The following is a 12,370-nucleotide window of genomic DNA, read 5'->3' as shown; positions in this document are numbered from 1 at the left end:
GTCACACATCTGGGAAGCAATTTGGGGAGGAAAGGCAAATGGATGACAATCTTGAGAAGAGAAATTTGAGAAGAGGAATACATTCTAACTAACCTTATGTGAATGAATATATTACAGTTTCACAAAGCAGCTCTGCTAATTCTAGTAGGGACCTGGTGAGAGACAATAGGCTTATACTGTAACAGAAGTACCTGTAAGTAAAAATGTAGTGAATTCTTGGATTAAGGCGTGTGAGTCACTAGGAGATATTAAAAGTCAAAGATTGCAGAATCCTCATCTCAGGTGATTTTTGAGAACGTTTCTATACCTCACACATAGTCATAGAGAGGGGTCTTTACATTCATGATCTTCCAGAACATTAATCCGGGCAGAGTTGATCTGACTAAATGGAATCCATAATCTAATCTAATAAAAGAGAAACATACAAATTGACCGCACCTCTGCTATGCCCCAAGCCATGCCCACCAGCCAATCAGAGCGACTATATGCAAATTAACCCAACCAAGATGGTGGCTGGAAGCCACGGAGCTGGACCAAGCCAGAGGCTTGGTTGCCCAGGTGATGGAGGAAGCCAAGCTTCCTGCCTGCCCTGGCTGGCTGTGGCCTTGGCTCAAGGCAACAAAGTTTCAATTATAGAAGATAAATAAATCCCAGATACCTGCTTCCAACCAGCCTCCACTGGGAGCTTGGATGGCTGGGAGCAGTGGCCAGCCTGCAAACAGCCATCAGCCCCTCTCCCAGACTGGCCAGGCACCCCAGCAGGACCCCTCACCAGGAAGGGGGTGTGGCCAGCCTGAAAATGGCCCACAGCCCCTCACCCAGGCTGGCCAGGCACCCCAGTGGGGACCCTCACCCTGAAGGTGCTGTGGACATCCTGCAAACAGCCATCAGCCCCTCACCCAGGCTGGCCACACCCTCATGGGGTGAGGGTCCCCGCTGGGAGGCTTGGCCAACCTGCAAACAGCCACCAGCCCTTCACCCAGGCAGACCACACCCTCATGTGGTGAAGGTCCCCACTGGGGGCCTTGACCAGCCTGTAAACCCCTCACCCAGGCTGGCCAGGCACCCCAGCAGGACCCCCACCCTGATCCAGGACACCCTTCAGGGCACACCAGCCGGCCCCCACCCGTGCAGCAGGCCTCTATCCTATACAGTAAAAGGGTAATATGAAAACTGACCCTAACAGCAGAACGACTGGGAATGACTGGTCACTATGACACACACTGACCACCAGGGGGCAGACACTCAATGCAGGAGTTGCCCCCTGGTGGTCAGTGCGCTCCCACAGGGGGAGCTTTGCTCAGCCACAAGCCAGGCTGACGGCTGCCAGTACAGCGGTGGTGGTGGGAGCCTCTCCTGCCTCCTCAGCAGTGCTAATGATGTCCGCCTGCAGCTTAGGCCTGCTCCCCGCTGGCAAGTGGACATCCCCCGAGGGGTCCCAGACTGCAAGAGGGCACAGGCCAGGCTGAGGGACCTCCCCGAGTGCACAAATTTTTGTGTGCCGGGCCTCTAGTTAATCTTTAACTCAATCTATAACTCATCCATCTAAATAATCTACAGCATTCATTGTATTAGTGGTTTATCACATCCATTCAGTTGGCTACTAGATATGGATGGCCTCAGTTTCCTATTTCCTAGAACATTTGCCCTTACAATTCATTTCTTTCTAATGGGCAAAGAACTACTTTCAACTTAATGTACTCTCCAAGAGGAGGATAGAAGGAAGCAATACTTTGGTCCAAATAAAAATTTGTATTTAGTAGTTCAGCATATCAAGGTAAGATACTACATAGTTATTTCATATAGGCAGTAACTCAGTTTATGAGGAAGATTAATGTTGTGTTATACAGTAATTGGTAATGAACCTCCCAAAGGAAAAGCTAATTCAAATGGGAATGCTGTGCTTATTGCAAAATGCAATGCATGACATTAATATTTATAAATATTATTAGTTGTTGCACTGGCTGGTGTGGCTCAATTGGTTGGATCGTTATCCTATACACCAAAAGATGACAGGTTCAATTCCTGGTTAGGCACACACCCAGGTTTTGGGTTCAGTCCCCGGTCCAGCCTCGTACTGAAGGCAACCTGTCTCTCTCTGTCTCTCTCTCTCTTTCTTCCTTTCTCTCTTTTCCTCTCTTTCTTTCCCTCCCTTCCTCTCTCTCTAAAATCAATAGAAACATGTCCTTAGATGAGGATTTAAAATAATACTAATATTAGTTGTTTTAAAAATATATTTTTATTAATTTCAGAGAGGAAGGGAGAGGGATAGAAAGAAACATCAATGATGAGAGAGAATCATTGATTGGCAGCCTCCCACACACCCTCTACAGGGGATGGAGCCCACAATCCTGGCATGTGCCCCAACTGGGAATGAACTGTGACCTCCTGGTTCATAGGTCTATGCTCAACCACTGAGCCACGCCAGCCAGGATCATATTAGTTGTTATTTTTTTTTTAAATCATAGAAATAGCTCAAGTCCAATATTTAGGAAAGTTTTAAGTAAATGTCAGCATATAAATTATTTTGATATGATATATAAAAGGAAGGTGCAAGATTGTGTATAATCATATATGTAATGGCTAAGAATATATTTATGAAAATAAGGATTTAAACAATTAGAAGAAATATGTATAAATGATGATTATGTCTAGTCAAAGCACTCTTAAGGATTTTTATTTCCTTTATGAAATACCCCAGTTCATCTTATAAAATCCTATTAACATGAATTTTGAGAGTTGGAAAAGAACCAATAGCTCATATAACCCAACCTTCTCAATTTTAAAGGTTGAAAATTGGAGCGTCAGAGAGGCGAAGATCATGAACTTAATCATGGGCTCATCTGAGACTATACCCCATTTCTCCTTATCCTTTGCATAATACTATATTAAATAATTCTAATATAATTCAGCCTTCAAAATATATGCAGGCATTCATATTCAAAAAGATACTGAATGAACAAAAAGACAAAAGCTTTTCTACTTGAAACATCTCCTACCCTTGGACGGGTCAGGGAAGATACCATGGCTTCTGCTTTTGATGACAGATGGCTTTGGCGACTGCTGGCTGCTTTGACCAGAGTGGGACTTGCCATGATCAATGCTTTCAGTCTGTTCTTTGAGCGGATACCACCTGGGAGTGTTATCGAGGTGAGATGTACTAGATAAATCAATCAACACCTGAAAAAGAGTACAATAAGTTAATATAATTTATAAATTAAGCTATAATAAATTCATTACTTTTTTCTGTGATCTGAAATTTATTCAAGGACACAAACCCAAGGATAATGAGATTGTCTTCCTAATTTTTCTTCATCCATGGTATTGGGATAAGAACTTGTACATATTATATATTTAATGAATGTCTGGTTAAACTGAACTGAATAAAACCTTTAACTATTAATTACATTTTTGGGTGATGTTATAAAAAGGTAGAATGAAGAATTGCTTCATGAAATAAAACTTGGTTAAATGGACACATTCTAGTCTTCAAAGTGGCTAGCATTTTTGAAGCTTGATTTTAGGTACAAGAGGGACAAAAATTAAAAAAGAATGAAAAATTTGCAATTACTAACATATTCCCTCTATTTTAAAACATACTTAGTTCACATCTGAAATAGAGATGTAACTAAGTTTATGATGAGAAAGCACTGTGTCATGTTGAATTGGCAGCATTTTTACTTTCTTAGTGGTTCATCAATAATAATGGAATTTATAGTTGCTGGCATCTTAGATTTGATGAGATATTAAAAAAGAATATCATCAGCACAATGGAGATATTCTCTATGTTCATGTAAATATAATAAATTATAAGAACTTCAGTAAGTCAGTTTTTTAACATAGAGCATTAAGTCAGATGTAACACTATATCCTGTCTAAGATCAAGATTAGTCTATGTGACTGTACCAGCATGGGGCCTACAGATGAAGTTCAAATGGCCTAGGTGGAGACTCTAGGAATCAAACCAGGCCTCATACCACCTAGACTACACAAATGTGTTCTATTGTCTCTATCAAAAGGATATATATATAATGTTATATCTTTATAACATTATAAAGATATAACACACACACATATATAATGTTATATCTTTTGGAGATGATTTTTAAACAATAATTTATAACTTCTTCTTTAAGCAAAGATCACTATAAAAACATATATTTTTGAAATATGATTTTAAAAAATCACAGGATCTGACTTATGCTACCAGATTTTATGTTAGGTTAGATTCCTTAAGAATTTATATAGACTGTTTTTATTGTTTTCTCTTCTAGTTTGCTTCTTAAAATATTTTGAAAGATTTTTCTCTGGATACTTGCAAGAAATAAGAATATAAAATGTCACATCATTCATACATGCAGTGAGGAATAGCAATTATGTAAATTAAAAATGCATTTAAAAAAATTCTAGTCATTTTATAATATAATAATAAATTTATATCAAATCTTTAACATAATCATTTGAATTCAAAGCATGATCATATATCTTTTTATCAAAACAATTGACATAATTTTATTAATCAATGCCACCCCAATAAATTCAATACAAAATTTGGACAAAGTAATCCCTTAAAAATCAAAAGCAATTTAAAATAAATGAGCCTAACTCTGTACTCAGTTGATAGAATAACCACACTGAGATAGATTATTCTATGAAATTTTGAAACACAGCAATATGACTCTACATCCATCCCTAGTGAAATATATCCTAAGGACAAAATGAACTGCAAAAATTCTCAAGCCCATATTTAATGTTTAAATAATAATGTTCATGGTGGTATTTGTATGGTTATTCTTCGACTGTTATGTGTATTTTGTGCAATAAAACAAATGAGTAAAACAATAATTTCATCTTGCAAATTAATTATAAAATACATCAAGTGGCAAAGTAAAAACCATTTCTTGAGTTGCTCTCCATCTTTATGAGTAACTAGAACATACATTCTCTCTACCAAAGGACTTTATCCAGAAGTACTTATCTTATAAACTTAGATTACATGCTTTGCATAAAGCACTAATTGGTAGTTTATAACAAAAGCAAATAAGGAAAAACAAAGCAAAGGCTCACCTCACCAAGAAAGTCATTAGAAGAAAATCTATCATAGTCCCAGACGGTCACCTCCAGTGTTTTCTTCTTGAGCTACAGTTCAAATCAAAATGTCATTCACATCATTTCTCATCATGAATTCTCATTACACTCATATTATAGACTCATTTATTTTTACTTCCTTAAAAATATTTTCATTTACATAAAAATACCTGAAATATTATCTAAAATCATGTGGGCTTATACTAAATATTAGGTAAATTATCAATGACTTTGTACTCCAACCTAATATAGTACCATGAGACCTCATTATTTTATAAATTTTATCAATATCCTGTTAATCTACCCCCATATTTAAAAATAGAATTTAAAATGGATAAATATGCTTTAAATACATGGGATATAGGTTGCAAAACTGTCTAGGTTAATTAGACAAAGTATTTGGATTAGAGTTATTTTTGGTTTCAGTAAATTGCCAAAAAACACAATAGTGATTCTTATTTCTGCAGGTGAATTTAACTTATTTTAAATTCAAAACCCATATTATAATTTATGTCCAGCTTTACCTGCATAGTCAATTTAGAAATCTTCCCAGAGGGCAAATAGTAAACCTCATTTCAGTCATTGCATATGGATGTCTTCTTCCTGTTCTATTTGTAGTCTTTCTCTCTGAAATTTAGATTCTAGTCTTTCAATAATTTTGTCATTACTATTCACATATTATACTAAATCTGCCACATAGGACATCACCATTGCATACCTGTTCCATGGAGATACTTTTATAAATTACTGTTTGATTCCACTCAGGATTAAGACTTTTCTGAACATATTTAGTCCTTCTCTTGTACTCAGCACTGAATTGGAAGAAAAGAAAGAGTTACCTTGATTATTCACATTAACTGATGACTTCATAGTCAACCTGAGGGGCATGCCGATATGTTAAGATGATATTTTGTTTTGAATCACTATGCAATCATCTCATCATACTCACATCTTAAACCTTATTTTAAGTTAAATGCACAAAGAAAATGTAAAAATATGTTGGATGCCTTTAGGTTTATTGCCCTAGAGTAGTGACTAGTTTGTCTGCTTTATCTACAATTTAAAGTTTTTAAAGTCAATTTAAATATACATATTTCCTATTTAAATATCTATATTTCATATAGATAATATAACTTAAATACATGCATGTACATATAAAATATTAAAAAGTTAGGTAAATTTTAGAGTTGCTTAGGGAAATTCTGAATGGTATATACTAAGAGTGTTGTGGAATTAAAGATAATTACTATAAATATTTACTTTTTCCCAGTACACTCAAATAATTAAATTGTTTGGGAAAAAATTTAGATGTTCATTTTAATAGAGTATCTTAATCTTAATAATGAGTTGGTTCTCCAATTCTCTCCAGAAACAATGTATTTGTGGCCTTTCTCATTAATGGAGGAAAACACACCTCATTTCTGAGCCCCCTCCATCGTCCCTGGCTGTCCTATGTAAATGCCAATGAATTCCTTTGCAGTCTTTTTGCACTTGAATTTCCTGACACGCAGAGATGGCCAGACAAAACTATTCCTTTAGAAACACTTGGGTGGTTTTTTAAAATAATTATCATGTCCTGACCATCTTGAGCATGACCCCAATGGGCTGTGTTTCCACATTACACAATTAGAAGTTGAAGATGGTCAGATAAACAGGGGGATTAAATGTGAGCAAAATTCAGGTTGAGAAAATAGTAGAGCTCAATTTCTTTTTTCTTCCATGTTTAGTAAACACACTAAATTCCCTCACAGGAAGATTTCATAATGGTATTATATTAGGGCAATTAGCTATATCTAATAATCAGAGAAGTTTTCTAATAAGGAGTGAAAATAAAAAGCCAATTTATCAATATGGGACATGGTATTTATAAAAAAAAACAAACTAAACCTTCATTCCTGTGAAGTTTTAACTAATTTAATTTTTTCTTTTTTTTTTTTATTATTGGCCAGTCACAAGCAGATATGCTGTTAAGATAGACAGAAAAATATATTTAAAACATAATCATTCTACCTTAATCCAGCTGAAAACAGTTCTCTGAGTTTCTCTTTTTAATTTTAAATTACTGATAATGAAGAACGGAATATGATGGTTTCTTTGTATTTACCTTTTATAAAATTAACTAAAATTTAAGTTCATCATTTTAAAAATTATTTGGTTTTTCTTTATTGAAAAAATATGTATATTCCTTTAATACAAAAGTATATTTTCAATAAGTGTATATAATTTTTCCAAAATTACTCTTCTTTCAATTTGGAAGATGTGCAGAGTACATCCCATTTTATAAGCTATTTTCCTGTGCAATAGTGTGTTTATGGACCATCACTTTGTTTTCCTCTGTGCTTCCTGAGGTCAAAGACAGTGTCTGTGTTGTCAACTCTAACCCCAGAACCTTGCACAGTACCTGGAGCAGTCTGTGCTAAATATATATTGAATGCACCCCCTAAAACATTCTTGTACTTTTTTTCTTTCACAATTCATTGCAGTGAAATAATTTTTGGCCTTCAAATTGTAAATATATACAACACCTGGGTCTGCTCTACATGGGACGTGTAGGAAATCGCTCATGCTAACAAGGATGTTTAGAGAAAGTCCAGCCAGGAACTAGGTTTACAGGTAATATGATAGCTAAAATCAGCTTCAGTTACAGCAAACTCTCTTAATGGGAAAACTTATGTACTTTGTCCAAAAGTGTAATGAAAGAAAACCAGGATGAGATCTCTCACATAGCCTTATTTCTATTTCTCAATTATACAGGGACAAGTACTGAGTTCATGGGCTCTTCAGGCTCTTTCTTTGTCTTTCTTTGACTTCATCTTGGCTGACATTTGGGCATTCTGAGCTTATGAGTATATTGAGCAGAGGGTGGAAAGAGAAAATGAAAGAAGACAAACTGGACCAGTGAAATGACAAATGTATTACATTTTTTATTATTATTTATTAATCCTCACTCTAGGATATATATTTTTTCCATTGCTATTTCTAGAGAGACAGGTAGGGAGATAGGGAGATAGGGTGGGAGAGAGAGAGAGAGAGAGGAGGGGGGGGGAGAGAGAGAGAGAGAGAGGAGAGGAGAGAGAAGGGGGGAGAGAGAAACATAGGTTTAAGGGGGACACATCTATTGATTGCCTCCCTCATGCTCCCTGACTAGGAGCGGAGATCAAAACTGCATCCCAGGTACATGCCTTTGACCAGGAATCCAACCCATCACCCTGCAGTGCACTGCCAATGCTCTAACCACTTAGAAACACCAGCCAGGACTTCATTTTATTATTGAAATTGAAGAAAAGAAAGACGTCTGATTTTCTATATAGTATGGTAAAATAATTTGAAATAATTCAGTAGCCTAAGCATTCTGATCTTTTCCTCCCAGAGATAACTGACCATTGGCTACATGAAGCTCATTGTGCATATTATTAGCAATAATAACAGCTGCCATTTATTGAGAGCTTATTAAGTGCCACCCATGATCACTTTTGGGATATTGCTTCAGGTGTTTCACAAAGGGCCCAGGAGGGGGCTGTTGTAAGTCCTATCATTGAGCAAAAAAAGAATCGTTTTAGAGAAACCTCACAACTTGTACTTGGCAGGGCTGAAATCCAAATGCAATTTTTTAAAGACTTTACTCACTGGCCTCTTCAGCCTAACTTATAATGTCATTACCTTGCCATTATAATTCCTTCTCTCATTGTCAGTTCTCAGAGATGATGATAAAAGTGACTTCCAGATGAAATATAGGATGAGAAAGTGATTTCTAGATCTTCTACATTATAATCCAACATAGCCTAGACTATTTCAACCATTATTTACACTCACAAAACATGTTTTCTTCTAAGGTAAATAAGACAGGTACTGTCATTCTGACAACGTCCCCCTAGTTTCTCTCGATAAAAGACAGCAAGGTTATGAATAAAGTGACTGATGATGTCTGTTCTAAAATGACACTATCTCTCTGAAATAAGTAATTTTGCTTGTCAGTCGGACATCTGGATGGCATCCTGAGATGACAGAGCCAGTCCTAAAAAGCAACCTTTCACAGTAACATATTTTACTATTTGCCACAATTATGTAGCTGCAAGGAAACAAAAAAGTTTCTGGGCAGTAGAAAGACTTGGTGAATAATCTTATTCTTTAAAATACTTAAATATTTATGCCTTTAAAACTCAGAAACAGCCTCTTTTGGGCACAGCTTGTCAGGATTAGTAAAAATGTCAAATTTTAATGTCACTGACAAAAACAAATTTTGTACCATTAATATTCTGGTGGGATTAAAATTCTCATCACCTTATTGCTACAGATGGGACAAGATTCTCTTCCATAACTGAATAACACATTTAATTTATAATGCGATGAGATGTGCCAATGGAAACTTTTGGCTATGTTTCGAGAGATAGCCTTAGCTGACAATGTAATGATGCAACAGTTTCCGACAATTGGCAAACAAAAGATGCTCATATGTTGTTGCTAATGCTCTAGAACAGGCAGTTATGGCATCCTATATTGCACAGCAATCATTTTGTCATGCAGAAGGTATCGGGGCATGGAAATGTTTCCATATCAAGTTTTAAATGAAGGATAAAGACCAGACAACTATTGTCTTTAAGATGACCTATACATCTAGTACTAGACATCCAGATCAGTTAATTCCTTCTAAAAATGACTAGATTTTTAAAATTTGTAACAGAAGACCCAGGTGACCTTAAGGCATGATTATCACATGGGAGGCTATATGAATTTTAGTGTAAGCATTATGAATAAAAACTTCTGTGCACAGCCATGTAGCTCAGTGGTTGAGCATTGACCTATGAACCAGGAGGTCACAGTTCAATTCCTGGTCAAAGCACATGCCTGGGTTGTGGGCTCAATCCCCAGAATAGGGCATGCAGGAGGCAGCTGATCAATGATTCTCTCTCATCATTGATGTTTCTAGTTCTCTCTCCTTCTCCCTTCCTCTCTGAAATTAAAAATATATTAAAACCAAACAAAACTTGCAATATGCCTAATTTCACAGTGATATTTCCTTATTCATACTCTTTTATGTTTTAAATATTTTCTAGTTTTCTATGTTCTATTGCATACATCTGCTAAAACTATTTACTAATGTTTTGGTTGGGACAATTTGCTATTTGTCTAATTCACAGACAGCAACATGTAGAAAATAAAAATTACAGCCCAAGTTGAACTATAGGTGCATGTACAGGAAAAGGCAAAAATAAAATAAAAAACTCTAGACAGTACAGCATAGCTTAACACTGAAAGAGAGCCAACTCTACCTTGCATTCTGGACAACCATGACTTGACTGCATTGATTCCAAGAGCAGAAGTGAAGGATACAACAGGAAGTAGGAAAGACAGAAAGAAAAAAGTTAGGAACAGAAGTAAGGAAGAAAACATGAAAATAATAATTAGGGAGCTATACCACAACCTACAAATGACATGAGGCAGAAAATAATATTTTAACTAAAGTGAAAATAATACCTCACAAGTGCAATAAAACCCCGTGGCCTCAGCCACTGTAATAATTAGGAGTAATTTAATAAAGGACTAGGAATTGAATAGGAGTAGCATATTCGCCACCTTTGGGCCAAATCCCACCAAGCAGGAATACTTTGTTTGACAAACTGCATGAGGATGGTTTTAGGTGGGAATCTCACTCTTCATTTCACTATAGTTCCCACCTTAACCTGCTACCCCAGAATGGACTGACATTTTTATGTTACCAGCCTGTCCTTTCTGCTTATTCAAGTGTATAATAGTCTAACTGAAACATAGTCCTATAATAAATAAAAGAAAGGTACTCTAATATTGTTCGAAAGATGATACTCCAGGATGTTATTAAAGATAGAAACTGAAAGACAGTGTTTTATTTTAATTCATTAGCAAATGTTAAATAGAGATATACCAGTGGCAGTGATTTCCTCTTATCCCATTATATTGTGATTAAATAACACTGAAGGTCTAATGACCCAAATCAAAAACAGAATGAAGTTATCAGTTTGTTGTTATACCCATGTTTAAAACATTTAGTCAAATTACAGTTATAACTAATACATAAAGATATAAATGAATTAACATAAAATAAAAACTCCCTTTTCTTGCACTATGTGGCTAGTTGGTAACCTTATAAATTAAGTCAATAGATTAAAACTATTTAATTTATACCAGCAATATGTTTCTAAATAAAATTATTAGGTAGGATAAAATTAAAGGCTGTATACTGAATTTGTTAGAGCACCTGGCATTTTTCAAGTTATTTTTTGAATGTTATCTAATTTGATTCCCCTGACAAATGAAAAATTATGGCTCTGCCTACCTTGGCTCTCTCAATATCAATAAGCAAACTAAATCTCAAAGAATTGGTGATCTGCCTGTGGTGATATAATTAACACATAGCAGATTCAGATGCAAGGCATAACTCTAATTTGGGTCCTGTTCAAACAAACCAAGTACAGTCATAAACATGCTTTTGTATGATTTCAATGCTTTTAAATTGTTGATTTGTTTTATAGCCCAGAACATAGTTTATCTTGGTGAATGCTCAATGTGCACTTGAAAAGAATATGTATTCTGTTATTGATATGTAAAATGTTCTATAAATATCAATTAGGTCATCAAACCAACTAGGAAAATATCATGAGGCAATTGGGGAAATTAAGGCATTATACATTTTTAAAAATTATTATGGTTATATGTGGTATTATGATTATTTTTGAAATGAGTTACCTTTTAGAAACATATACTGAAATATTTGCAGAAAAAAGTTATATAGCTGACATCTACTTTAAAATAATCTGTATGGAGGGCGTGTATGTGGGCAAAATGAAACAAGACTGGCTAGGAAATAGAAAATTTTCAAGAAAAAGTAATTTTTGAATATCACTTCTCAAATTAAATTAAAAAATAAACAAAATGAACAAAAATAAAACTGGAATTTTCAAGTTACCAATCCAAAATTTTTGTTGATCACTTATGTTTCCATTATGCAAATTTTGTTAATACAAATTGTTCACATAACGTATAATGTGAACAATCTGCTGGGTCCAAATCACTGTTTTGAAACCATCCTTGAGTATTGATTTATATATTAGAACATAGCAATTTGCATTTACCGTATTTGCCGGCGTATAAGACGATTTTTTGGCCCTGAAAAATATGCCTCCAAGTGGGGGGTCATCTTATACGCCAGGTACACTTCAGATAGACTGCCCATAGTGCTTGCCCCGTGCCATAGTGGCCTCCCGATGCCCGCCCACTTCATTCCACATACCGTTCAGGCGTCAGCAGC

General features: G+C 35.6%; 1 protein-coding gene across 1 annotated transcript in view; it reads right to left on the bottom strand.

Annotated features, from left to right (window-relative positions):
- The window catches only part of PCLO (piccolo presynaptic cytomatrix protein), a 296,737-nt gene that overhangs the window by 47,140 nt on the left and 237,227 nt on the right, over positions 1-12,370 (bottom strand). The window contains 4 exon segments of the mRNA XM_006777145.2: positions 3,000-3,180; positions 5,068-5,139; positions 5,807-5,900; positions 10,359-10,385. Of these exon segments, the coding sequence (XP_006777208.1) occupies positions 3,000-3,180; positions 5,068-5,139; positions 5,807-5,900; positions 10,359-10,385 (374 nt within the window).

Source organism: Myotis davidii, unplaced genomic scaffold, assembly GCF_000327345.1.
Source record: "Myotis davidii unplaced genomic scaffold, ASM32734v1 scaffold49, whole genome shotgun sequence".
Lineage (NCBI taxonomy): Eukaryota > Metazoa > Chordata > Mammalia > Chiroptera > Vespertilionidae > Myotis > Myotis davidii.
The sequence above is the reverse complement of the archived record's forward strand: the minus strand, read 5'-3'. Positions and strand labels throughout refer to the sequence as shown.